The 27565-nt window shown below is 37.7% G+C and overlaps 1 protein-coding gene across 2 annotated transcripts in view; it reads left to right on the top strand.

The window, feature by feature from the left end:
* The window catches only part of Ctsc (cathepsin C), a 31564-nt gene extending 8163 nt beyond the window's left edge, over positions 1-23401 (top strand). The window contains exons 3-7 of one of the 2 annotated variants that reach the window (XM_005085370.4): positions 9451-9617; positions 12307-12462; positions 14276-14391; positions 21033-21164; positions 22611-23401. In XM_005085370.4, the coding sequence (XP_005085427.1) occupies positions 9451-9617; positions 12307-12462; positions 14276-14391; positions 21033-21164; positions 22611-23113 (1074 nt within the window). In that variant the 3' untranslated portion in view covers positions 23114-23401. Of the gene's footprint in view, positions 1-253; positions 339-1890; positions 4142-9450; positions 9618-12306; positions 12463-14275; positions 14392-21032; positions 21165-22610 lie in introns of those variants that run through there. The other variant, XM_013124690.3, reaches the window with a different exon arrangement.
* Positions 23402-27565: the final 4164 nt, after the last annotated feature.

The raw sequence follows: 27565 nt of genomic DNA, 5'->3' as shown, positions 1-27565 counted from the left end.
TCACTGTGCCTTCTGGGTTTACTTTTAAGATGAAACAATTTTAGATGATTATTTCTGTGGTGAGTGTACTTTTTAAAAAATACAAATTCTATATGTTGAACACAAGATTTGCTTTTTTAAAAATTGAGATTGACTTTTAAGAGTTTTGGTGAAGGGTTGGTACCAAAAGCATCTGGATGCATGCCTTGTGTGTATTGGCTTATTGATGTGAAATTTTGTCATGACTCAGTTTACCACTGTAAACTCTTCATAGGATGTCACTGATTTTATCAGTCAGTTGTTCATGCAGCTGGGAACTGTGGGAATATATGATTTGACACATCTGAGGAACAAACTGGGTGAGCACAACTGAAATATCTTTATATTCATTGCTAAACCAGCCTTTTCTTGTGCTGTTGTCTTAGTAAATCAGAGCCTATTTATTCTTCAGAAAAAGGAGAATGCAGATTGTTGTTATCCTGTGCATGCTTGCTTGAGCTTGCTTTTCTGCTACCTTTAACTTCTTTGATGTTCTGTGGAACTTTCCATCTCGTGTGCTCTGATTGCACCATCAAATCCCAAGTGTCATATTATAGCCTTAGTAGACATGAGCCCAAAAAGGAGAAGAGCCTCCTGGCAAAGATTGGCTAACATGTAATTCACATTTGTATAGTAACTAAGCTGTCCTAGGTTTTTTTCTTCTTTTCCCCCAAAGACTCCCTCAAGGAAGAAGCATGTGTAGCATGTACACTAGTACCAAGACATCTGTGTAAGACGTTAGAATAGGTAGGAGACACATGCTATGTGTCTAAGCTGCTCAAATGAATTGGCATACTGATCACTCACCACCAAGTTGTCAGTCATCATTTTGAAAGCAGCTTCTACTAAGAGCATAGAATGTTGACTGGGAAAAGACAGATCCCTTTGGTTCATTCCCTTCATAGTTTAACAATAAATATTTACATTATTGTTCATATAGGATTTGATGGGAATAATGGATGATGAGCAAATAAAAATGATGGAATGTCTTACCCGTCTTTGTGTTTTAAAATAACATTGTTTCTTCTCGTCCTTCCTCCTTTTCTTTGTTGCTAAGTCCTAAAAATCAGGTGGAAAAAGAAATGAGAACAGATTGGGAAAGCACCACCATCACTCTGTAGCCACATTTCCCAGGCTTTGGAATGGGTTCCTACCAGTCCATATTACCAGGAACTGCTTCTAGACTCTTCCTGCATCCCCCTAAAATTTAGAGAGTGTGAGGCATTCTCTAAAACCAGCTCAGTATGAGCCCAACTGACAGAAGTAAGCTGTGCATTTTTTGTTCTTCATGAAACTGGATGAGTAGAGATTATGTTAGTTTTCTTTAGTTGGAAACTGCACAGAATTTTTAATATATCAAGTGGTGAGACAAAGATTGAATGGGAAACCACGATAAAGTAGATCTACAGGTTTCCCAATGAAATTCTGCTCTAAGTCTCTTCAACCTTTCTTCTACTTTCGGGGAGACATCAGCCAGTAGGAAAGTTCCGCCCTGGTCTTTGCTTCATAAGTGGGGTATATACCTTGGAACCTACACACACATCGAAGCAGCATTAGAGGACTATATTTAGATATGTAGCAGACACATGCTATGGGCCTAAGCTGCTAGAACTTAGCTTGTTGCCTTAGTATACTTTAAAGTCACATTAGCCTTTCAGAGAAACAGTCACTTGCCTATGCATCTGCTTTGCAAGCATGTTGCATGTATGCATAATGCATGTTTTTTTTTCAGTATTGACCTCAATAGCTACCAACACCTAATATATTAGTGCTCGTATTGCTTTTTTTAATTTAACAAAGATTACTGTGATAAAGTGTTAAGAGATGGTATATGATCTTTGTTGGTATGTAACCCTAGTTTTTGTTTTGTAGTTATTAAATAGATCGTCTGTTGAGAGGCTCTTTTAATACCACAGCCAAGAATAGACTTTGGTTTAAGAGGCAAAGAGCTGAATCTACCTCTAGCAGCTAGCAGAGGCCATGGCAGCTACAGTCCCTTCTGGAGTTTGTTTGCATGTAAAATGCAGAGGAGTCCTGGCGACCTACCTCCAAGGCAGCTGCCATCCTGAACGTTTCCTTGGAAAAAAGTAATCACCACTGTGGAATGTGAACAACCAGAACCTTCACAGAATAAAGGGAAAACACTGTGGACAAGCTGAAGCCTCAGGGGCTTCAGCATTTAGTGTTTTCATAAGAGGAACGATTTATAACACATCAAGTGTTTTTTCTTTCTTTTCTTAGTTGAATACTGTCATGTTAAAATGGTTTCTTCAAACTAGACAGGGTTTGGGTTTTGGGTTTGGGGATCTTTTTTCTGTGTTCTGTCACAGTGCAAATTTACTCACTCTTCCTTGGTGCTTTCGCTTTCTCTAATTTCCTCTAGTAAGTAAGTCCCACACCTAATGTAGAAGAAAAGAAGGCTTTGAGATGACTTAAAGTAGACATATGCTAACTACTGGAGGGAAGATGGTCCCATGCAAGGCATGTACAAGGAGGAAAGATGCTTTCTTAGCCAAATACTGAAAGGTGTATCTTTTTGTAGACAGTGGTTTTGCAGCACCCCTAGCCATAAAGATGATGTGGCTAATAGCTTTCTCTTTCTCTTGTTTTTCTCTTCTCTTTTTCTCTTCTGCTTCTTCATTTGTTTTCTAAATTAGGTGCTAGCTTTTTGCTAAGTTGACTTGCTATGAGTCTGAAAGCCCTATAAAAGTGATGGGACTAATTTCCTTTTACCGATAGCATTGCTTAGTCTCTTCTAAAGTTCAAGGTCATGTAATTTCTGACTGTATAATGACACTCCATAATCTTTCAAAACTCAGAAGTTCCCTGGGGCTAAAAAAGAAAAGAAAAGCCATCTCAACCAAGTAAATGATATTTCAATCCACCTTTGTGAAGTTTTTCTGATGCATTCCAGCACATAAGCATCTTGAGGGTTGGTTTGGTGGGGTGGAGTGTGTATTGCATTGGCTGTCACCGAAGACTTAGGTGAGTGCCTTTCCAATTTAGGTTTCCTACCACTGAGCACACTCACTTCCTTACTTTAAACCAGAGTTCTTTCACTCAGCGGGTAACATTAACTTGTCTTTCCCCTGTGGAGTCCCACACACCGAGAATCAAGCTTTTGAACTGAAGCATAAACCCCAAAGAAATCCCCTGTGAAATTGACTTTCCTTAATTGTACTATTGTTCAACCTGATTGCTATCTTCTAGCTCTTTCCTGCTGAGCAGTGGAGTCATTTCCTTCTCACTGGGTTTAGAACTGACTTAGAAGATCTAAATGGTGCACGTGTACATAATCCATATTACCCACCCTGCTTTTCTATTATGGCTGGGTAAACTCAGAAGATTTATACTCTGTGAGTCATGATGATGGCTTTATCTATAAAAGAAAGTGATTAATTTGGCTTACATTTTTAGATGGCTACAGTCCATGATGATGGAGTGAAAGAATGGCCTAGAGGTCCACAGCCTCTAGGCAGAGAGAGCTAACTGAGAGAGAATTGTGGAGTCATCTGAATCCTCTCAACTCACCTCTAGTGAGTGACACACCTCCTCTAACAAGGCCATATGTCCTAATCCTTCCCAAACAGTGGGGAACAAAGTATTTAAGCTCATGAGCCTCTGGGAGTGGGACATCCTCATTCAAACCAACGCACAAAGTACCACTTTTCTGGGGTTCTGGGAACACTGGCCTAGGTTGGCGCTATAGCGTGAGTTCTGTGTTACAGGAAATATTTTCACGTTTCCTTCTTTCAGAGCCCTCAGAGAGTTATGTATTTTAAAGCTGATTTTCAAGGTCTAAAAATATTGTTGTCTATACACAGAGATGTATTTTCTAGGAGTAATTCTTATCTTTCTCTGTGTAATTTGGTTTCTAAATGATCATGTGAGCAAATGAGGAGACCCGAAATTGTAGATATGTGCCAGACGGGCTCACAGTACACTAATGCTTAGCATTGTTTGTTAGAATTGCCTGTTTGTTTTCCCTTCTGCTCTGTAAGAGAAGGGGTTATTGACTGTGTTACAAAATACTGTATTCTGTGTATATCATGCAATATTTGTCAAATAACATGAAAATAATGGGTTGAATAAATAATTTTGTATGAAAGAAGATTAAAAGAAATAACCTTGTTGTGGTATTTTTTTATTGATATTTCCCAAATGTTCTTACCTTTGTGTCCTTAGAGGCTATGGCAGGCCTTCAAGTCATTTGTTAAGTGACTTAATAGAAAAGAGATCAGATTCACTTGTGTGTGTGTGTGTGTGTTTACTTATGTCTTAAATTTCTTGAGATTATGAAACCAAAAAAGGCTCTAAACTGAAAATAGCAAAGTTCTAGCTTTTGGAGCTTCAACTCAATTAGTGGCCTAGGAAAAGAGAGATTTTTGTGTCTGTGGCAGTTCCTATTTTAACTAGCCTGGAACAGAATAGGATATGCCCTATCTCTGCTGAGCCTATGAAGGACTTGGAACTAATTAACAGTTTAATGAGATTTTATGTTTTCTTCCAACCTCACAGTTGAGACTTTGTGAACAAGGCACTGAGAATGAACTAACCACTTTGCTTCATTGTAAATGGTAGTTTCTTACCTATTTCTGAAATTTCTTGATCTTAAATGAAGTGTCTTCAGCATAGGTAACAATCAAATTTAATGTCTTCAATTTTTATATTTGAATCTAAATGCTGATATTTCCCATTTAAAATGTATGATTACTTTGATTACAACTTCCTGGCAGCTTTACATTTGATTAGAATTCAACTTTTTAAATAAACTGTTTAGTTTGTTAATAGGCAGAATGCCGATGCTTATTCTTGGAACAGAATTAGGGAAGTTGACTTTCTGAGAAAGCTATGGTAAACTGGAGGGATTTAGCCAAATGTGGATTTGGTCATCTTGTTGCTTCTTAACATTTTTTTCACACAGTAAACATAGCAGCAAATGAAGTGGTTTACTTTGCTTTGAGGTCACTGTCTCCAGGGGAGGGAAAGAAAGGGAAAAAGTTGAGTAACCTTCCCTGGTTTTTAGTGTTACTCAGATGTCATATATCTCCATATACATGTTTATCATTCAATTCTCAACCATCTCTGAGTTTCTGCTCTGTGAAATAGTTAATCAACTTGAAGGATAAGTCTTCCAGATCCAGGTTTTTATTTATTTTATGACTCGTATAGACATCTTTTAATACTGCATGAGTGGATCACTATAGTAGTGTTATAATGTGTATGAGATGTTAAATGATTGAATGAGCAGTGTATATTATAAGAAGAAGTTTCAGATGCAATCATTAAATAATGAAAGAAAGTCACTATCAGAGTCCTGTTTCCAAAAAACAATTCTGATGTGTTGCTGCCTAAATTGGCATTACAGGAGCCTCTGGAGTGCTGTGACTTAGGTGTGCACCACTGCCAGTCTTTTAAATAAAGAAACAGCTCTGTTGACTATTTGAAATTAAGTATAAGATGTCTGAATGCATAGATAAAATGTTAAACACATTTGTTACCTATATGTCCATGAGTAACAGCAACAGATCATGGCTTAGTTGCCTTTACAATTGTTTATATGTGCTTATATTGTTATTTCCAGGGAGTTTTTTTTTAAGTATTTCAAATCGTTTAAGCTTTAGCATTATTTTAATCCTCCCTAGCAATCAAGCAAAGTAGGATCAGTCATAGCTATCTTGCCCATTTCAGTTGAAAACAGAGAGAGTCTTCCTAATGGTAACTTCCTCAAAGCTTCATGAATGATAAGTAACAGAACTGGACTTTCAGAAACAAAACTCTTGGTTGTTGGTGTCTCTTGACCAGTGAACTATGTGAAATAAGCATTCAAATATTTGCTGTAAAGTATATCCAGAGAAGCAATGGAAGGATATTTAATTACAAAAAAAACCACAACAACAAAAATACAAACCTTTAAAGTATCAAAGCAGTAAAAAAAAGTTATAGGTTAAATAGCTTAATTTATAAAATATCCCCATGAAGTCAGTATTGCTAGGTTAGAGCTAGGAAAGTTGATGAAACTTTGTTGGTGAGGTGGGGGTGGGAGATTACGGAAGGACTTTGGAGAATATATGACAAATTAATAGGAACCTTGAAGAAGAAGAGCTCCTGCACAGCAGGTCTCTGAACTTTTAAGTGCTACATGTTGAAAGGCCTATGAATTGTAACAAATTCTCTGTTGCAGCAGGAATTGGCAAACATGAGTGGAAACTTAAATTGTCTCATCTATGCAAGTCAGTCTCCAGAGACCAATGTTGATACAAATGAAAAAAATTCTTTGGGAGGAAAAACTGACTACACTTACTGTGGAATAATGTGGCCAAAATTTCAGCCTCTTAGTCCTCATAAACATTAAGAGTTCACTGTAGCTGGAAGAGACCCTGGGAACTTTCAAATCAAGGAAATAAAGACTTCCTCTGGGGAGGGCAGTCAGGTTAAGGTTTCTAGTGCTTGACCTTTGAGCTAACCTTATCAATGCTGCATTTCTACCCCTTAGAGCTACACTGGACAGGTCTGCCCTATCTGTGCCACCATGCCCTGCCTGTCACAAGGTGACTTCAGGTTAACCAAAGTAAAAGAGCAGATTCCTCAGCTACAGAATACTATAAAATACAAGTTTAAAACAGAAAATGATTCCATGAATTTAGTACATCAGAAGTGACTGCAAACGCCAGTTTTACTCTATTTGTCGAAATTGAGTTACAATGACCCACTTGTATGTTTTTAAAAATTACTCCTATGTACACAAATTAAAGTGTCTGCAGTAACAGTTATTTACCAGACTTTGCTAATCTTGCCTAGACCCACAGAAATTTCAGGGAAATGTTTGGGACTGCTAGGTAAACCTGGATTCACAGCATAAACAGGCTTGCAGAAGAGTGGGCATTTCAGAAGACACACTGTTTTATTTCTGGGCTCTTGGATGACTTGGCATTACAACTCTGCTATTAATTATTAATTCCTTACCTTTTCTGAATTTTGTAAGTCCATGTTGAAATCAGTCTTAATAAGGCTCTTTCTTTGTTGTTCATTTTTTGCTTATTCACTCATTCAATAATTATTCGCTTCCTCCTGTCAGGCAGCTTCCTAGATAGTAAATAAACAAAAATCTGATTTTCCCAATGCTTATGTCTTTTGGGGAAGAATAAACATAGAGGTTTCCTGAGGGAGAGAGCACAAACACAGTCAGTGGAATGGAGTCTCTTATTATCAACTCCAGTTTACTAGTGGAAGCACAGATGGAAGACACTGACACAGGATCATACAGGCCCACAGCAGCAGAGCTGGAGTCTATCTAGACATTCCAAGCCTCCCAGGGCTTAGGTATCTTTCACCTCTGCTCTGCAGTAATGGGCCCTTGGCAAGAATAGCAAAGAACTGGAAATGGTCATGAGCCACAGTGTGAAGCTCTCCTGAGTCAGCTAATCTGGTGTTTACAGAACATCCAGTGGGTTAAAAACCAAATGAACAACAAAGGAGTGTTAGCTGTGACCTCCACCTAGCCTCACTCTTTGCAGGACCACCTTTACTACAGAAAGAAATAGCTCTCCTTGTCTCAAAACGTTATGGTGAGGTTGGGATAACACAGAGTGATGCATCATTGAGAATTTAGCCTTTTTTATTTTTTTCTGTAGTTCCTGGATTCTGTCCTCTGTGTCATTGACCACTCTAGCTGTTTGTGAAAGAGCAGTGTATGAAGAAACACGGCTTGATATAGGGAACAGTGTTTGGTTGTTAGAGTGGTTGGTATTAAATTCTAATTTAACAAAGTTCTTAGATCTTTTATTTCTGCCCTCAGATATTTTGATGTTATCTTGGAACCCTAGGATGGATAAGGAATCTGAACAGCTTTTAAGAAAAGAGGGGGTTTCTGATTTTGTAATGGAAAAGCGGCTGTGTGAAATGTATCAACGCTTCCCAGGAGTCCAAGAAAACTGGCTTGCAGTATGAGGCACATTCCCCAGTTTTCCCGAACCTTGGTTGCCTCCCCTTTTCTTATAGAACTTATTAATCATGCAAAATGTTATTAGTTAATAAAAATGTTCTCAATTTTTATATTGAAACTGTTTAGCCTTCTTTCTTTTTACTTTCCTATTATACTGCTGTAAACATTTACTGGAATATTGCTGTAGAGAGAGAGGGAGATGGAGACAGGGAGTGAAAGATATGACTATAAGGAAAACTTCAGGGCTTTTGAAACATTTCAGTCAGCAATGGCCCTCCAAGGCCTACCTGGTCTGTCTTAGCAAATGAGAGAAGACTAATGAATAGGACCAAATTCTAAAACCGAAAAGAAATACATGATTAAGGTCTAAGGAATTTAGGGTTTATTGTATAAGGTCACCAATATTTATTGATAAGAACTTTTATGTAGTTTAGTAGGGCTGTCTCTTGATTTGGCCAGGATCTTGTAAGTACATTGTGTGTTGGAAATAATTATGTCAAAATGTTTTTTATTAAACTCAACCTCTCAAGCTGTGTGTCAGAGTCAGCAGATTCAATAAATTTTGATACTGTATAGTCTAAAGCGTTTGTATTTGTCCATTTGGTGACAAGTTTATCAATTTATACTGGATCTCAGAGTCCCCGTGTTATACTTTTGGGTGTCTTTTTTTTCTGGTATCCTTGTTTTACAGATAAATATGGCTTAATAGAATCTCCTTCAAATTTCTGCAAGTTAAACCTATGCCCATGCCTTTCTTCTTTCTGCCTGCCTCCTTCCTTGCTCATTCTGGTCATATTCTTCTCCTTGATGAGCTGTCATTGCATGAAAGTAACGGGGTTGTAGAGCCAATGTGTCTGAATTCAAACCTGGGCCTGTCACTGCATAGCATTCTTTCATGGAAACGTGCAACGAGTCATATTACTGAAATAAAGTGGACACAACAATTAAGTACGTCATAATGGGCATATTCTAATACATCAGGAGATTAACAGCAAAAGAGGATTTAGTTTAGCTACCCAGGAAGTATTTGCCATCTGCTCTTATAGTCTACTGATGGGAGCCTCTTCTGACAATAAAGCAGAGGAGGAAACTGTTCCTGCCAGGTAACAGCTCTGTGGCCACAGGAGGAATGATGACTCTCCCTGAATGGTCATCGGAAATCCAGGATCGTTTATTATTTCTTCAGAGACTTACAGTGAGAAATGCACGCAAACTGCCTTGGATATGAAAATTCCTTCAAGAATGTGAGCTTTTCCCACAGCCATTCATTCCTTCCTAGAAGTACATTTTTTGTTGGGTGGCCAACAATGCTAATCTTAGAAGTGGTTCCTTCGCTTTCTAGAACAATTATCAGACCATTATCAGCTAAAGTATTCATTTTGCTTGGCTGAGGGCCCCAGCGCAGCTTTATGGCAAATAGCCAGGCAACGGGACCTGAGAGCCGAGCACAGGTGTGATTACCCTTTTGTGTTTCTGCTTGATTGCAGTATGAAACCAAAGGTAGCAAAGTCATCAGCTACTGCCATGAGACCATGACCGGATGGGTCCATGATGTGCTGGGCCGGAACTGGGCTTGCTTTTCCGGCAAGAAGGTGGGAAGTCCTTTGGAGAAGGTTAATATGAACTTGGCGCACCTAGGAAGCCTCCAGGAAAAGTGAGTAATATTTCAAAACCAATGGAACAGGAAATGCCTAAAAATCAAAACCATCAAAGGAACAAAATAGCAAATTACTAGTAAGGAAAAAGTATTTCATTGGCTGTGGTATTGTAATGTCTTGAATAATATTTACATATGTGATGATGCTACAATGGGTGTCCAGTTACAAACTCAACAAACTGCAAACCCAGCTAGCAACTGAAATTAAAGTTCTTGGCTTTTCCACAGTGTGTTATTTGCTCAGGCTGTCACATGGAAGCATTGCAGACTGGGGGGCCTAAAGGAGAGTTTCTGCTGTGGCTTTTAAAGGCCAGAACTTGGTTTCTGTTTTGCTTACTGGCAGCTCTCCCTCCCACTGTCTCCTCACTTTGCCTTCCTTGCTGTGTCCTAAAGTTTGCTTCTCAGGACCTTTTAAGCTAGACCAGAGCCCACACTAATGGCCTCATTTAGCCTTTATTACCTCTTTAAAGACCTATTTCCAAATCCAATCTCTGGCTGAGATATTGGAGGTAAGCATTTTAAATGTGACTTTTTATTTATTTATTTATTTGAGATTGTAATGTAATTGCTATCAATTACATTAACTTTAAGAGATCTTTCTGTTCTTAGTGATATGTTACCTAATACTGGATACATTATTATATTTTATTTATATCTGTTCTTTCAGAACTTCATATATCTATATAATATATTTTTCTCATATCTGCCATTCAGTCATCCACTCCAACTTCTCCAAGACCACCTCCCATGTTCCCTTTAAAATTCATATTTATTTTGTCTCCTTTTTTTCCTTTACACCTTACTGAGTCCAATTTGGTGTGTAACCTCCATTGGAGCTGGGCAACTTTTCTGAGGCCACACCCCTAAAGAGAACTGACTCTTCCTCCCCCTCCAGCCGTCATTGGTCAGTAGCTCTCAGATAGGGATGTGGTCTCCCGAGTCCCTCCCCATCCACACTTGAATGTTGACTGACTTGATCTTTTTTTAAATCTCCTTGACTCTTAAGCACCAAAAATAGCATTTAACAACTATGATGGTATCCTGTCATTACTGTAATGCATATATCAACATATGAGGCTCTCCTACTAATTATGGTTAAGTAAGGAAAGCAGGAAGCAATGCTTCTCAAATTTAATAGACTGGGGAAAATGGACTTGGTGGAAAATATTTTAAAATATTTCACTTACTGTTTAAAATTTACTCTTGTATCTAGAAAAATAAAAACAAAAACCTGTAGTTTCTTTTTACTGTTGGGTTAAGGCTGGGGCAGATACATGGCTTATCTAATAAAGGGTCCTTTGGTGTCACACTTTGGAGCAACTGGAAAGAACTTTGAGAAAATAGTTATCAGTGTGATACACAGTTTTCTTTGCACTGTTCTCTATTTCCCTGACTCTATCAGAATACTTTCTCTACAAATGTGAATGAAATGTGAAAGAAAAGTTCCGAGTGCCTAAATTAGGTGTCGCTTGGGTTGGGTGCATCTTACTTTGTGGAAGTGGATATTGGTGAAAGTCTTGAAGATGAGTTACATTTGCTCAAACCATTGAGTGTTTTATAATAGAAGTATAGCAATCACTTATATAATTGCTGTCCATCGACACACAGGTTTGTCAAATGTTAGAATTCAATGAATAGTTAACCTTGCTTTTCTGAATCTTCAGTCAAGTTTTAATACATCATAAATAATATATCACTACAAAGTAGACAAATGATTCTGACATTGATGTTTTTGTGAATCACATGAGGAACTTATTTCAGATTGTGATTTCAAGGATCTGAGCTGAGTATCACATGAGGAACTTATTTCAGATTGTGATTTCAAGGATCTGAGCTGAGTATTTTCCACATTGTTTAAAAGTCCTCACATATGCCTGCTGATACCGGGTTTTAATAACAAGGGCACAAAACACCTATACAGAATAATATTTAGGAATTGTGTATTTATAAAACATGTGTATATTACATATACCCTTTGCTCTCCTCTTTTGTTCATGTAACCTATTATAAAGGAGCACTTTGGAAGGGAAAATGTAGACACTGAGGATTAGCTTGACAGGTAGAGTACCTGCATAAACCGTGTGTAGTGCTGCATGCCGGTAACCCCATCACTTAAGAAATAGAGACTGGAGGAGCAGAAGTACAAAGATATCTTTGGATACATAATGATTTTGAGTACAAAGCCAACCTCAAAAACAAATAAATAAATATATAAAAGGGACATGCAGAAAAAATAACACTCTCATTCTAACTACAAAGATAAACATGACTTTAAAAAGAAATTACATATAAACTTTTATAAAATTTAATTCTGTATAAAGTTTACCTTTTAAAATTAATATAATATAAATTCTCTTCATATCACTAAATAATTTTCTATATATATTATAGCATGAAATATATATAAATGGACTATCATTTACATTAATAAGTTCCTTATTTTAGGACATTGATATAGGTTGTTTCCAATCTATCACTAGTGCATAAGTATTCTACCAAATATTGTATACATCCTGTTTAATTTTAAATTTTGTGGGAGACATAACAGCTTTCAACTCTTTTCTGTTGCCATCTGTATTCCTAAAAGACTATACCACTCACTCTTTGACGGTGTAAGTATCAGTTTTATTGGAGAGCCGTTTTACCAGACAAGACTACATCTGAAACTATGTCTCTGTGTTGGCAGATTCTCCAATAGACTCTACAGTTATGACCACGACTTTGTGAAGGCCATCAACAGTGTTCAGAAATCTTGGACTGCAACCACATACAAGGAATATGAGAAACTGAGCCTAAGAGATCTGCTCAGGAGAAGTGGTGGCCAAAGCCAAAGGATCCCAAGGTAACACAGTCTCTCTTTGTCACTAGTAAGAACTTCAATACTGAAGGTTATCCTCCTTCTACTCAAGTCCCAACTGGATTTTAATTAGTAGTCCAATTTATTGGGATTTTTGTTGTCTTTTTTTTCCTCCAAGTCATGTGGATCTTTCTTGTGTCTATTCTTTTTATGCCTGTGTCTTGTCTTGTCTCTTCTCCTTATTGTCATTTTTTAGCCATTCTTTGAAATTTTTCAGTTTCACTTTCTTGTCCCCAGCTACAGCTGTTACTGACCACAATCTAATCACTAGACTCAGCCTTGCTAGCCCAGGTAATCTAAATAGGACCATAAGTGTGTTTACCATATGACTTATTTTCATAAACTATGATAAACATTCTTGAAAACTTTGTTTTCTTTTTATTTTTCTGCCACCACTTTTGCTCCTTGGGTATCTCTCAACTTACTAACAATAACTGTCAAATTTGCCACTGTATCTGTGAGAAAACATTAAGACTTGTTTAACAGAAACCTGAAACAGAGGGATTAGCAATGGAGGCAGGGGCTTGCTCTGAGAGTGTGAGTCTGAAACTATGTGTTACATGCTATATTTCAGGGGATACCCTTTATCTTAGACTTTGGCCACACACTAACATTTGTTTTATGGAAAGTTATTACCACTAGAGTGCCATAGAAAGTTTAAGATAAGATGGAAGTCATATGGAGAAGGAAATATTAAAGCAAATATGAAAGTCTGGCTGCTTGATTTCCAGCCGAATTTTTGTATATAAGTTGATTCTGGTGTAAATATGTAGTTCTATAGTAAAAAGTTGAAATATCATTAAACTGAGGCTTAAGAAGTCAGAGAACTACTGCAATCACACACAATGATTATACTTCTTAGCAACTCTCTGATACAGAGATTTCACAGACATTCATTCTGACACAGGCATTTCACTGGACCCCTAAGGCATTGAGGCCCAAGGCAATAAGACCTGATAATGGACAGTATCTGTAAAGTGTTTCTAATTCTATGTTAGTGCCCCTAAACTCTTCTTTCTCATTCTGTTTGTGCCCATATAATGTTGTTTTCCAACTTTTATTTTCTTTAGTATGTGTGTATTATGGCCAAATGCTCTTCCTTACAGAATGCAAAGAAGACAGAAGTTAGCAATTCAATATACAGTTTGTACCAGAAAGTCTTTTCACAGCACCACTATATTACTTAGTATTTTGAGGGGCATATACGATGGTGATAGTAGTTATCATACCTATAATTTATATGTATGTCTTCATTTTTGAGTTTTATTATTATTATCATTATTATTATTACTTCATTGAATTTTGTGAAAATTCTTTGAAATAGGTATATCTACTTTCTTAAGAATAAACAGGACTTTGTTTATGACATTAAACTTCTTTACAGAATGTCACATAATAAGTGTAAAACAATCATTACCTCTTGAGTCAAATACCAGTTAGTTCAATGTTTTCTCTGGACCCTCTAAATGATCATCTTTAACTTGTATCTCCTTTCTTGACCAACATCTCCCAAAAGTAAGGGAATGTAACTGTTCAAGAGCTCTAAAACTAGCTTTCACTGTACAAGGAAAATGACTAGATTCTATAAATCTGCAGTAAATGAAAACTATTTATGCAGTTGAGTTATGTAATTGACACATGTGTAATGGCCCCATTGACCCACTCATGGGACAAGTGCTCTTTGGTTCTCAATGAAGTTACTAGCTACTCTGGTGGCTTAAACCTTGGAATCAGAGGTTAGATGATGATCTTTAAAGAAAGACTTTATGTTTCTATTAAATATATATTTCCATTCTAGGCCTAAACCTGCCCCGATGACTGATGAAATACAGAAACAGATTTTAAATTTGCCAGAATCTTGGGACTGGAGAAATGTCCATGGTGTCAATTATGTTAGCCCTGTTCGAAACCAAGGTAAAACTAACAAAAGTCTGAGTTTTCATCAAATTATTCCAAGCTGTTGGTAACTGAATATTCATTGTGTACTAGTCTCTAGGATGGACTTAGGGATACAGGAAAGGGATGGTCATGATCTTGCGATTTAGTATACAGATGCAGGCCAAGTGTGGTGGCGTATGTCATGGAGGCTGAGGAGGGAGGACTGCCAATTGGTAGATAGCCCACACTATGGAGTGTGATTCTGCATTTAAAAATTGTGGCCTTTGAATTCTTACTCCCTTCCTTTGCATCAGTGACAAAATGTGCTAAAATTAATCTTTTTAGCTGAGCTCAACATTTCTCTATATGGATTTCACCAGATTAGTAAGTACAACTCATTTACCTGGCTGCTAGGAGATACTTCTGTGGAAAAAAATAATTGTATGCAATTAAACTGGTCTTCTTTCCAATGCAAGTTAAACTGGTTTGTTGAATCTCTTCTGCTATCTGCCCTCCTGTTTCTACCATTATGTTATCTTTAATTACCACACAAGCTTAGATTTCTTGAGCTGTATATGGACCTTTTAATCCCCTTTGTATCAAAATATGAGTTCTGATGGAATGGATTAACTCAGTTTCCTAAGTCATGAGTTGATTTAGTTTTACAATTATAAAACTTCCTTTAGCTATATATAATAACAGATAATCTTACTTTCCCAAGTTTTACACGACAATTGCATAAAGACTCATTACTACATGTTATATATCTGATCTGAAGTGCTCCAAACATGACACTCTCCAAGAAGTTTTGTGATGTTAAAATAAGTTTCAAAGTTTGTTAACATGTTAGATTGCAGATTTCTTAAATTAAGGACACAAAGCTGGTAAAAGAACACACTCATTCAATTTGAAGATAAGTTGTTAGTTACTATGAAAAATAAAACATCAACAACAACAAAATGGTTTTGTTTGTAGATGTTGCAAATTTGCTAAAGGAGAGTGACTAACTCTGCATAAACCCTGAAAAATTTGAGGAATTCTTCAATATTTTTTATTTTTCCACTTAGAAAATAAATTAGCCATAGTTTTTATCAAATGAAGACCATCATTATAAATGTATGATTTTGAAAAAGAAATTCTTCCTCTTTTCTACAAATATATCTGTAATAACTTCTTCCATGTCTTACCATTAATTCCTCAATGAAGGAGTTTTGAGTGTTGAAAAGTTTTGATCAGGTCTGGATTCACCCAGTGCAAAGACCTCCATCATTCATTTGATTCCAGGGGTGTTCCCCTTAACCTTCCTGGGATCACTGCCTCTAGAGAAGGCATACATCCAGATATCCCTTACCTTTTCCATTTCCTAGGGAGGGAAATGAAGGAAAATGGCAAGTAATTGGTAAATCAACTTTTGACACATAAAAAAGATGTTAGGTTTCTCCAAATGTGACATTCTATGGTAAGGAGCCATTACATTTTAAACAAAATGTTTTGGAGTCACAGAACAAGACAAAGTTATAACTGAATATATTTGCCAAATATGTTGGCGGGAGCATCAAGTAGGTGGGTTACAGGAAAGATGACAATTCCCGACTGGGAGATTCAGATGCTATCTAATGATATTCTTGGGTTTTGGGGTTAATGGAAGTTCATGGCTTGCTATTAAGTTAGTTAATTAGTACATTCCAAAGAAGTTACTTTGTAACCAAAAGGATATTAGGTCAGATTACAGCAGTGGTGCGTAAATAGCTGTTGGGGCCACTAAAGATAGCTAAAAAGAATCTGGAATCTCAAATAATTCGCTAGTATAGCATTCTAATCAGTCACTCAGCCTGCAAAGGATTTAAGCTTACTTGATCATCAAATAGATCCATTGCTGGCTGGTTTTGTGTCAACTTGACACAAACTAGAGTCTTGAGAAGATAGAACCTTAGTTGTAAAAAAGCCCCCACCAGCTTGTGGGCAACCTGTAGGGCTTTTTGTTGATTGAAGACTGATGTGGAACGGTCCAGATCACTGAGGAAGATAACATCCATGAGCTTGGTGGACCTGGGTAATGTAAGAAAAGCTGAACAAGCCATAAAAGGCAAATCAGTAACAGACCTCTTCAATGTCTTCTGCCTCAGTGCCTGCCTTGCGTTCCTGCCCTGGTTTACCTGTATAATAGAGCAGCATTATCTGGAAATGTAAGATGAAATGAACCGTTTCTTCCCCAAATTGCTTTTGGTCATGGTGTTGTTATTTTTTTTGTTTTGTTTTGTTTTGTTTTTTGTTTTTTTTTTTGTTTTTTACGAGACAGGGGTTTCTCTGTTTTTGGAGGCTGTTGGTCCAGCCTGGCCTCGAACTCACAGAGATTCGCCTGCCTCTGCCTCCCAAGTGCTGGGATTAAAGGCATGCGCCACCAACGCCCGGCGGTCATGGTGTTGTAACACAGCAATAGAACCCTTACTTAGAACCTACTTGAGAAATTAGGGAACAGAGGAAATGTCCTGTGCAGACTTCATTATTGACAGCCTGGCGCATAGCAACTGCTAGATAATGTGAGCTGCTAATGCTTTGATGCTGCATCCCCCATTGCTTGTAGTCATTTATTCTATGCTAGGAAGCTTATGTGTATGTGTGTGTAATGTAGGTACACGTATGAGTGGTTGCCTTCACCTGTGTGTGGGGAGACCAGAGGTTGTCAAGGCTGTCTTTCTCATCATGCTTCACCTTATTGTTTGAAACACTATCTGTCACTGCCCCTGGTGTTCATCATTTTGGCTGCCCAAAAAGCTTCCTACTGTTCCATCAACCCAATTCTGTGGTTACAGACATGTGTTGCCACACCCAGCGTTCTTGTGGCTCCTGGCAATCTGAAAGCATGTTCTTGTGTTTGCATAACAAGTGCTTTATCCGCTAAGCCCCCTCTCCATCCCCTAAGAAGCTTTTTAATAATGGCAGAGTATTTAAAGAGTAGCAGCTCTTGGTTCCCAAGAGTTAGACTTTAGAAGGATATACAAGAAAGACATTAAAGTACAACATGATAATCACATTAATAAGAGACTTATGGAATTCAGTGGGGAAGGGTAGAGTTTATTCCCACATGTATGGATAACAGGTAAGATGAGACAGTAATCCAGGGGAAGGAAATGAGACATTTTGAAGGAAGTTCTTTGACATTGCTTTCCTGGTAAGTTGGTAAAAAGGCTTAATGTCCCCAAACCTCCCCATTCTTTGTATGTTGTAAACATGATTTGTACCAAGAAAGAGCAATTTCAAGACACAAATCATTTGTGGGTTGATGGCTTTTCAATCAGTCTCTTACCTGCACTGCCATATCAGGTGCTTGAGGAAAACAAAATGTGCTTGGAAGTTCCTCTTTGAACTTTTTGATATTTTTCTTATACTTCAGAGTGGAAAAGACACTGTTTTTTTTTCCTCTTCCTGTTAATTTGGGGTACCTGGAAATGTCCCACTTTTACAATACTAGTCTTTTATGCAGTGTAGAATTCCAAAAGGGGCATAGTTAAGGTCATTAACGACTTTTCTTTAGTCTGAGAACAAATTAAGATTAAAGTAAAAGAAATATTGGAAACTGGAAGTTGTACACTTTAAAACTTTCTTTAAAATGCTTTATAGCTAGATTAGCTGTGAGGTGGAAGTAGGGAGAGAAGCTAGGAAACCGAGTGAGATGGATTACTTCGTTTTCCACCATGTCTTATTGTATCTGGGAGAATGAGAGTGTCTCTCCAGGGTCATATTAGGTAATGTGTAGGGTTTTCCTGATATTTAGAATCCACTCTATTTAAGTGTTGACTATAAATGTTCATTAGAGCAGGAAGACAAGGCCGTTAAATTGTTCACTCCACCTAATTTATCTTTGCACTAAAATGAAAAGAAATGTGAAAGGCTAAGTGACTTGCTCAGGGTCACATGGCTAACGAGGGACAAAGCAAGAGAGGTGAGAACTGTCACTCTTCCATGCTACTGCAATGTGTTATCACACTGGGGGAGGATGTGCATTATGTGGATACCATGTTCGTTTTTATCTCTTTGTGGAAGCGCAGACACAAACAGAGCTTTCCAAGAGACAGGCCCCTTATTTATTGCATTATAGTTGTCTTACATATTATTTTTCTTTTGGAAACTAGACTAGATTTTCTGTTTGAAAGGAGGTAATGGTTATCTTAACAGTTGACAATCTTCCCAGAAAGTCAAGGACCTAAAGGGGGTTTTCACATTCCTGTGATTTCAAAACAAAGCACTTTCTGAGCCACGAGACTGTTCTTGTGACCTGTCCCTCCCATCGTACAGGATGGTCAGATAACGGGTTTAATGATTAATACTCACAGGCTCATCTCCATAGCTGTTAAAAGCTGAGGAAGCTGGATGGTTTATAGGACTTTAGTATCTCCAGCTAGAGATAGATAGTGACTTTGGTTATTTTGTCACACATCTGTTCTTTCCTATTCCCTTGTTTAAAGGAAGAGTCCCAAGGAAGTATTTTCTAGGTGGTTTGGAAACCACAAAGTTGAAGTTAATCTTCTATGTAGTGATTATGTGACAATGAAAGAAAATCTGAAACAGACTTTTAAAAAGCAAAAGCCAAACAAGAAAAGAAAATATGTGATTTTCTTTGCAGTTCTGTGAATAAGGTGAATAATGGACAGTCTTTCCCCTTACAGACCTTATACTCTGTTCGTGAATAAACAAAGTAGTGGTTCAACATTACAATGACTTAAAAAAATGCAAATGCCAAGAGCTCAGCAGGAAGAGAAAACCAAGTACTCACATCTACTATTGGTTAGCTCAGTGGTTCTCAACCTTCCAAATGCTGTGACCCCTTTAACACTGTTCCTCATGATATAGTGACCCCAACCATAAAGTTAATTTCATTACTACTTCATAACTGTAGTTTTGCAACTGTTATGAATCATACTGTAACTATCTGTGTTTTCTGTGAAAGGGTTGTCTGAACACAAAAGGGGATGTGACCCAAAGGTTGAGAACCACTGCATTAGCTTCTAGGTTTAGCTCATTGCCTCAGTTTCTAGGTCTCAATTATCAAGTGAGTTGATTGTAGAATAGTACTTCTAAGCCACCATTACATGTGCTTATCTTCTCATCTTCAGAATTTAGATGATGCCTCGGCAGTGGATAACATGGATAAATGAGACTTTAAGAAGGGAGAATTTGTGGGAGCATTAGACAGGACAGTAGTTAAGTAGAAAGGAGGCGCTTGGTAGGTTGGGTTCAGGGTCATGTGGCACTGTGACTTGTGAAACACAAAGTTTGCATCCTCTGGAGTTCAGAAATAAATGGTTGATAGTTTGCCTTGATTTTGCTTCATTTATGGATTGCAAAAATGTGCTTACTTATTATCTCTTGACTCATTCTTTCCACAAACATGCACTGAGCTCCTTTCCAGTATCACGTGGCAAGATAAAGAGTCCTCGAGGACATATCCAGCTTAGTGAAAGAAAAAACAATCTAAATGTTTCAAGCAGGGTTTATGATGGTGGAGTTTGAACAACATCATGACTTTTTCTTTGCCTCCAGGGGGTTCATAAATTATTACCTGGAGAAGGAAAAACAGTCTTCCTGCTAACATTTAAAAGCACAATAGTTTTCATAATGCTTTTCTGTAAAGAAAACTTTTTGTAATTTAATTTTATTTTGTATACAAAGTGTTTTGCCTGCAAGTATGATTGTATGCAGGAATCAGATCCCTTGAATAGGAGTTGCAGACAGCTATGAGGTTTAATGTGGATGCTGGGAATTAACCCCATGTCTTCTGGAAGAGCAGTCAGTGCTCTTAACTGCTGAGCCATCTCTTCAGTTCAGTTACCAAATTTTTCATAACCAGACACCTCTATGTTCAAAATTAGCTGAATTGACTTCATAAATCTTTAGATTTATAGTGGAATGCTTAGCACGTAAACAGTTTAGTGAAACTAATATAATAAATTGAATGATATACATCTTGCGTAGTACTGGTTTTACCTTAGATTTGCATATTTCTCTGTAATCTTTGGAGTGGTGGCAGATGAGAGAGGCTGTGTGACAATAGAAATATAAAGCTATATTCATTTGCGCAAAGATTATAACAAAGGGAAGTGCAGTTTTGCAGTATTTTGTTATATATGTTTATTTTTTTCTTTGCCCATGCAGTTTGAAGAAACACAGAAAAATAGCATTGTTCATGTACATTATCTCATAGTACAGTTTTTCTCCTTTTCTGATGGCAACTGTCTTCATAGCAGATGCCTTTAATAAATTCATTTGGCCTTGTCCAATAAGTCATAGAATATCTTTTACCGGCCACTAATCCCACTCATGAGAAGTCCTCCCAACTCCTGGAAGCAGAGCTTGGAATTTCAACAAGAATTTTGTGTGAACTCAAAGTTTCTACTGCATTAGAGATTTTCTTTTAAGTTTAGCTCAAATGTGTCCTTCCATATTTCTCTCAGACTAAACTATTATAGACACAAATCCAGTCTTCACTGTAAAGAAATATCTCAGGTTCAGTGCTTGGGGATTGAGTCTTCTATATTGTACTGATTTTGATTAAAAAAACCAACCTTTTATATTATAAATCCTATATTAAAATATCTCATTTACTCAGGTTTTCATGTTTCTTTGTGAAATTATAAATAGATAATATATATATATATTATTTTTTTCTCCATCTACAGAATCTTGTGGGAGCTGCTATTCATTTGCCTCTATGGGTATGCTAGAAGCAAGAATCCGCATATTAACCAACAATTCTCAGACCCCAATCCTGAGTCCTCAGGAGGTTGTATCTTGTAGCATGTATGCCCAAGGTAAATGCAATATTTCAGAGCTATGTTATGTGCTATTTGACTGCGTGTCAGTAACTATCACTGTCAAAAATAAAAGGGTGGCATAGCAGAAAGCTACAATGTCTATAGTCAGAAAACCCTGATGCGAATCTGGCTCCATCAATTATTGGTGGAAAGTTCATCATGGAATCTACTGTATCCTATAGTAAGATGTATATATGTCAAATGAGTACTGCCTCTTACAATATCACCTCACAGTATACAAAACTATAAAAAGCAGGAATAAGGGACTGGAGAAATGGCACAAAGGTTAAGAGCTCTGGCTGCTCTTTCAGAGGGCCTGTGTTCAATTCCCAGTGGCCACATGGCGGCTCACAACCATCTGTAATGAGATCTGGTGCCCTCTTCTGGCCTGCAGGGATACATTCAGGCAAAATGTATACATAATAAATAAATAAATCTTAAGGAAAAAAAAAGCAGGCATAAACCTTGTTCAAAAGCAGAAAATGAGTCAGAGCAAGCTTTTTTTGGAAAATCATACAGCTTTTAAGCATTGCAGCTTTGGGTTCCAGTGGTGGTCTCTTTCCTCTATCCGGTTCCTACTGAAGTATAGTAACTGTTTTTAAGAGAATTTAGCATGCTATACTTAGCCTTTCAGAGCAGGCTATACAGCAGAATACTCAGATAGGATTCAGAAGGAAATACTATTTTAAATACTGCCATTTTAAAGTTTTCTGATGCCAGCCTAGATGTAGTTTCTAGGTTTCCAGTGAAACTGCTGGTGAATGACTGTAAGTGAACCATTCATTCTCTCTGAAATACTGTATGACATATTGTGAAGTCTAGACCCTGGACAATGTAAGGTATCAAAATTATTCTTATGTTCATGAAGTTTGCAATTAGGTAACAGAAACAAAAGTTAAATAATTATAATGTTGAAAACAATCATGGAATTGATAGAAGTACAAATTATTAATATGTGTGAGGATAGATATGGGAGATTTGATTGAGAAAGCCAGTATGTGTGTGTGTATTTGTGTGTGTGTGTGTGTGTGTGTGTCATGAGGTTTCATTATTACTAAAGTTATTGCTTTTATATGAAATAACTGCTATAAACCCTGAGGGTGGTGCTGTCACTATCTACTTTTTACAGATAAGAAAACAGAGGTTAAATGATTCACAGACTTTTGGTTTTGAACCTTTTATGGTTACAGGGCCTCCATCACCCAACCACTATGCTAGAGTAGCTATATTTCTTACTACATGCTAAATAAATGCCTAGTAAAGATACATGTGTGTGTGGGGGGGGTGTATTTGTTCGAAGAATGCCCAAGGAAGGAAGAATGAAGTTATATTTAAACTCAGAAAAACTTCCAGGGAATAAAGAAGAAAAAACAGGACATAGCAGAAGTTGTGTCTGCCTTCTGCCAGCAGAAGTGTAATAACCATGTGTATTTTCACCCTTAGGTTGTGATGGTGGGTTCCCATACCTCATTGCAGGAAAGTATGCCCAAGATTTTGGAGTGGTGGAAGAAGACTGCTTCCCCTACACAGCCACAGATGCTCCGTGCAAACCAAAGGAGAACTGCCTCCGCTACTATTCTTCTGGGTACTACTATGTGGGTGGTTTCTATGGTGGTTGCAATGAAGCCCTGATGAAGCTTGAACTGGTCCAACACGGGCCCATGGCAGTTGCCTTTGAAGTCCAGGATGACTTCCTGCACTACCACAGTGGAATCTACCACCACACCGGGCTGAGAGACCCTTTCAACCCCTTTGAGCTGACAAATCATGCTGTTCTGCTTGTGGGCTATGGAAGAGATCCAGACACTGGTATAGAGTACTGGATTGTGAAGAACAGCTGGGGCACTGAATGGGGTGAGAGTGGCTACTTCCGGATCCGCAGAGGAACTGACGAGTGTGCAATCGAGAGTATAGCAGTGGCAGCCATACCGATTCCTAAACTGTAGGGTATGGCTCCCAGTGTTCCATATGGGTCTTCCTTATTCATAGAGTGATTTAGTCACAGACTTGAGGCTTCTATAACAGCAATTCCAGAAGCATATCACTAGTTTCCATGAAGATTTTTGCCTTTGAATTTAAAATTACCCTTTTGTTTTGTTTTCTTGGTTTGTTTGTTTTGTAGTCTCTCTACCAAACACATTGAACTACTTTCCAAAGTATTTGGTTAAGGAAGACTTTTACGAACAATGGTTAAGTTGTCAAATAATAAATTTTGCTGGTCATCTACAATGCAACCAGATGTTTATTTTTTTAAAAATCTATATAAAAGTGGAGTCTTGTTTTTAAATTACAAATTCACATGAAAACATGACAAAGATAGTTAATTTTTGAAAGGATTTTTAAATAAATCATCTTTTGGTTGGTACTATGAAATTCCTGTGTATTTAAGAGAATGTTGTCACTGACTCCTTCCCTTAGAAGCATTTATGTCCCAGGAAGTACTTCTTTAGTGAGGAAAACCATTGAAAATATTTCATGTAGGAACCAAACTAGGTAACAGGGAAGATAAGTCAGCTACAAAAGTGCTTGTTGTGCAGGCGTGAGGACCTGAAGTCAGTCTTCAGGATGCATGTCAGAAAACAAGCCAAACATGCTGACACACTTGTAATCATAACACTAGGGAGGCAGAGACATTCGATCCCTGGAGCCTACTGGTCAACCAGTGTAATTAAATGGACAACTTCCAGGTCACTGAATGACCTGTGTCAAAACCAAGTTAGACATTGTTCCTGAGAAGCTATAGACAAGGTTGATCTCTCGCCTCTGTCTTCCAGACATGCTTATGCTTCTGCGCATAAGTGAACACACACTTAAGTAAAAATAAAATAAACAACAACAACAACAAAATGTTTAAACTTAGACGAGGAACCCTAAATCCATACAGGAAATAAAGGAGTTTTGATAATACCTGCATGTTTAAACTATTTGTTGTGGTGTGTCTTCTACATTTGGAAATGTTGGTGGACTTTGACTGGTGAAAAATAGTAGCTTAGTGAGTGAAATCTTAGTGAGTAGCTCTTGGGGATCTCTGTGGATGTTTCACAATGATTTGAAATTGCTATGCTGAATAAATAGTTGATATCTATTAAAAGTAATGTGACAGGCAAATTAGGTCAACAGTGTCACAAACCAGAAGTGTTTTGAGGCTCAAAAAGACCACAGAAGTCATATCACCTAAGCTCTTTACACAGATAAAGACAGTAATTTAGACAAAGGGCAAGAGGTTTCATAGTGAGACTTGAAGTTAATAAATAGAGTCATGACCAAGACCCAGATTGTCCAGTTTTCCCAGAGCACCTCAGAGCACCTCTTGTCTTCCAGACATGATTCTTTTTTTTTATTTCAGTTGACTAAAATGAAATTTTCTCTACCCTTGAAGGAAAGTAACACTCTAGAAACATGCTCTCTGGATTCATCTTTTGTTACTTATTTTGAAGTTTTGTGCATGTTTGTTGGGTTTTTGGTGTTTGGAGACAGGGCCTTCCTATTTACCTAAGCCTAGCCTTTGACATATAATCCTCTTGATTCTTCCTACTGTGCCCTAGGGCTGTAGATTTTCATTACCAAGGCCAGCTATACCATGTTTAAGGTACAGCCTCTTGAACCATGTAGAGTTAGCCAAAAGTCTTTGACTTTCTCATGCTGATAAGGAAGCAGATATTCTGCCACGGGTGGCTAAGACCATTACTTTGTAGGCCTCCAACAAGACATACAGTTTTTGTGACTGTTATCAAATATAATTTTATTCTTATACAATACCTTGCTTTTCTCCTTTGTGAGTTGTGTGAAGTCTAAAGTATATTTACTGACATTTATTAAATATTTTAGGAAATTTTGGAAGGTATATTATAGATTTGAACTTGACTGGCTATGTGTACTGCTTCTTACAATTATGCTGAGTTGAGAACAATGGTTTAAAGAGACCCTAACTTTTCAGGTAGTCAGAGGAATAATTAAGAATCAGAGCTCAAGTACTTTTACAAGTATTCTGTACTCAAAAGTGAAGCTTAGACTATATTGGGGTAAGGGGAGCAGTTTTTCCTATAAGGCAGAGAGCATCTCCCTATACTGTGGTTGATAAAATTCAGTAAAGTGGGCAATTAAGTCACATACCATCTTTCCAGACTGCTAAGACATGCAGCAAAGAAGGCTTTTTATACATACTTTATAGTAGCACCAAAAAGTCATATCATCATAGTCTACAGACACGCTAGGCTCAGGAAAAACAAGAATGAGCTTTCTTGTAAACCTTCCCAAACACATGCTCAGAAGATCTATAGGACATGTCCATGGGGTAAAGGGGGGAAAAATGAATTGGACTTTCTAATTCTGGCATAGCCCAGAGTCATAGTGTCCAGAATCTTCCTAGTTCTGGCTGCTAATTTGCTAAATCCTAGGAAGTTTTCTTACCCTGAATTTTGCATTAGTTTTTGCATCTGTTAAATGGATAAGTCCTTATTTTACTTTTTAATATTAGTACACTTGTAATTATAATAGATTATATCACTTTCCTCTTTTACGACCTCTAGCCCCTCCCAATCCTTTCCTATCACCTTCTCCTATGCTCTCCATTCTCAAGTTGATAGCCCCAATTCTTTGATCATTGCTGTTACACATATACACATAAATGTATAAATAAAACTTGTTCATTTTTGTTGGTTATATGGTTTTGGGATTAACCCCATTGTATTGTATAAGCAATTTAGAGTCTCAATCCTGAGAGAGGTTAATTCTCCCAACAGTCTTGTTTATACAGTATTTCTATGGCAGACTTTCCCAGATGCCTTCCTGGTGTTCTGGCTCTTCAGGCTTTTCACCCACTCCTGTGCATTTCCCTGAGACAGATGTAGGAACTGGGATGATTGTTACCGTGAGTTCCCTACTCCTAAGGCATGGAAAGGTTTTCATTTGTCCTTTAAATTGGACTTGTGTGGTGGCACATGCTCTTAATCCCAGCACTCCTGACACAAAGGCAGGCCAATTCTGTGAGTCTGAGACTAGTCTGCTTGTTACAGTGAGTTCCAGGTCAGCTAAGGTTATATAGTGAGACGCTTTCTCAAAAAACAATCCAATAAACAAATAAATTGATTAAAATTAGACTTGCTACTTTGCTACTTTAATCCTTGGCCTTTCACCTAAGACCGTTTAACTCAAGTAGGGGAGATAAAGTAGATTTAAATAATTCAGTTTTTCTTGATATCTAAATTGCTCTTGGAACTGTATCTGACCTCTTACACTGAACTCAGGAACTGCGTCAAATTTATTGCAAGAGAAACAGGTACCTGGTTCAGACAGAACTCTGAAGACCGAATACCCTCTTGAGTATACACAAACTATCCAGAACAACTCTGGGCATTTAGTAAGGACTGTATAAATATTAGATATTGGTCAAGCTGTCTTTGTACAAACTGAACTTTTAAATTATCTGCTATGGAAAACAGCTAAGGTTTATTCTATAAACAAAAGAAATGTATGAGACTTTGTGGAAAATTTTAATTACTTATTTTTTTTATTTAAATTAGAAACAGGCATGCTTCAAATGTCAATCCCAGCTCCTCCCCTTCTCCCGCCCAGCCGTACTCCACCCCCAGCCCAATCCCCACATCTTTCCCCAGGGAGGGTGAGGCCCTCCTTGGGGGATCTCCAGATTCTGTCATTTTACCCAGGGCAGGACCTAGGCCCTTCCCCATGTGTCCAGGCTGGGAGAGCATCCCTCCACTTATTTTTTATTTTCCTCCCCTCTCTTTCCTCCTCCTAATCCACCCTCTCCTCCAGATCCACTGCTCCTCGATTTTCCTTCAAAAAGAAGCTGGCCTCCCAGTGATATCAACCGAACTTGGTATAACAAGATGCAATATGACTAGGCATATTACCTTATATCAAGACTGGATAAGACAACCCAGTAGGAGGAAATAGGTCCAACAAGCAGACAAAAGAATCAGAGACATACCTACTCTCATTGTTAGGAGTTCAAGAAAAACCCCTAGCTTAAGAAACACAGCTTGTATGCAGAGGGCTAGGTATAGACCCATGCAGGCTCTGTGGTTGTCACTTCAGTCTCCCTGAGCCCCTGTGGGTCTTGCTTAGTTGATTCTGTGCATCATATTCTGGTGTGATGGGGGAAGTCCATATATATATATATATATATATATATATATATATATATATATATATGTCTTATTGGTGGATAAATAAAGCACCGTTGGCTAATAGGGAAGCAAGATAGGTGAGACTAGGAGTCAAGGAGGATACTGGGAAATGTAGTCAAGAGTAGAGAGTCACTATGTAGGATGTGAGAGGAGTTAGGCAACCATGTGGAAATCCTCAGATTAGCAATGATGAGTTAATAATTAAGTCAGAGCTAGCCAATAAGAAACCACAGAAAATGGCCAACAGCT

This window comes from Mesocricetus auratus, unplaced genomic scaffold (assembly GCF_017639785.1).
Source record: "Mesocricetus auratus isolate SY011 unplaced genomic scaffold, BCM_Maur_2.0 Super-Scaffold_4256, whole genome shotgun sequence".
Taxonomy (NCBI): domain Eukaryota; kingdom Metazoa; phylum Chordata; class Mammalia; order Rodentia; family Cricetidae; genus Mesocricetus; species Mesocricetus auratus.
The sequence above is the reverse complement of the archived record's forward strand: the minus strand, read 5'-3'. Positions and strand labels throughout refer to the sequence as shown.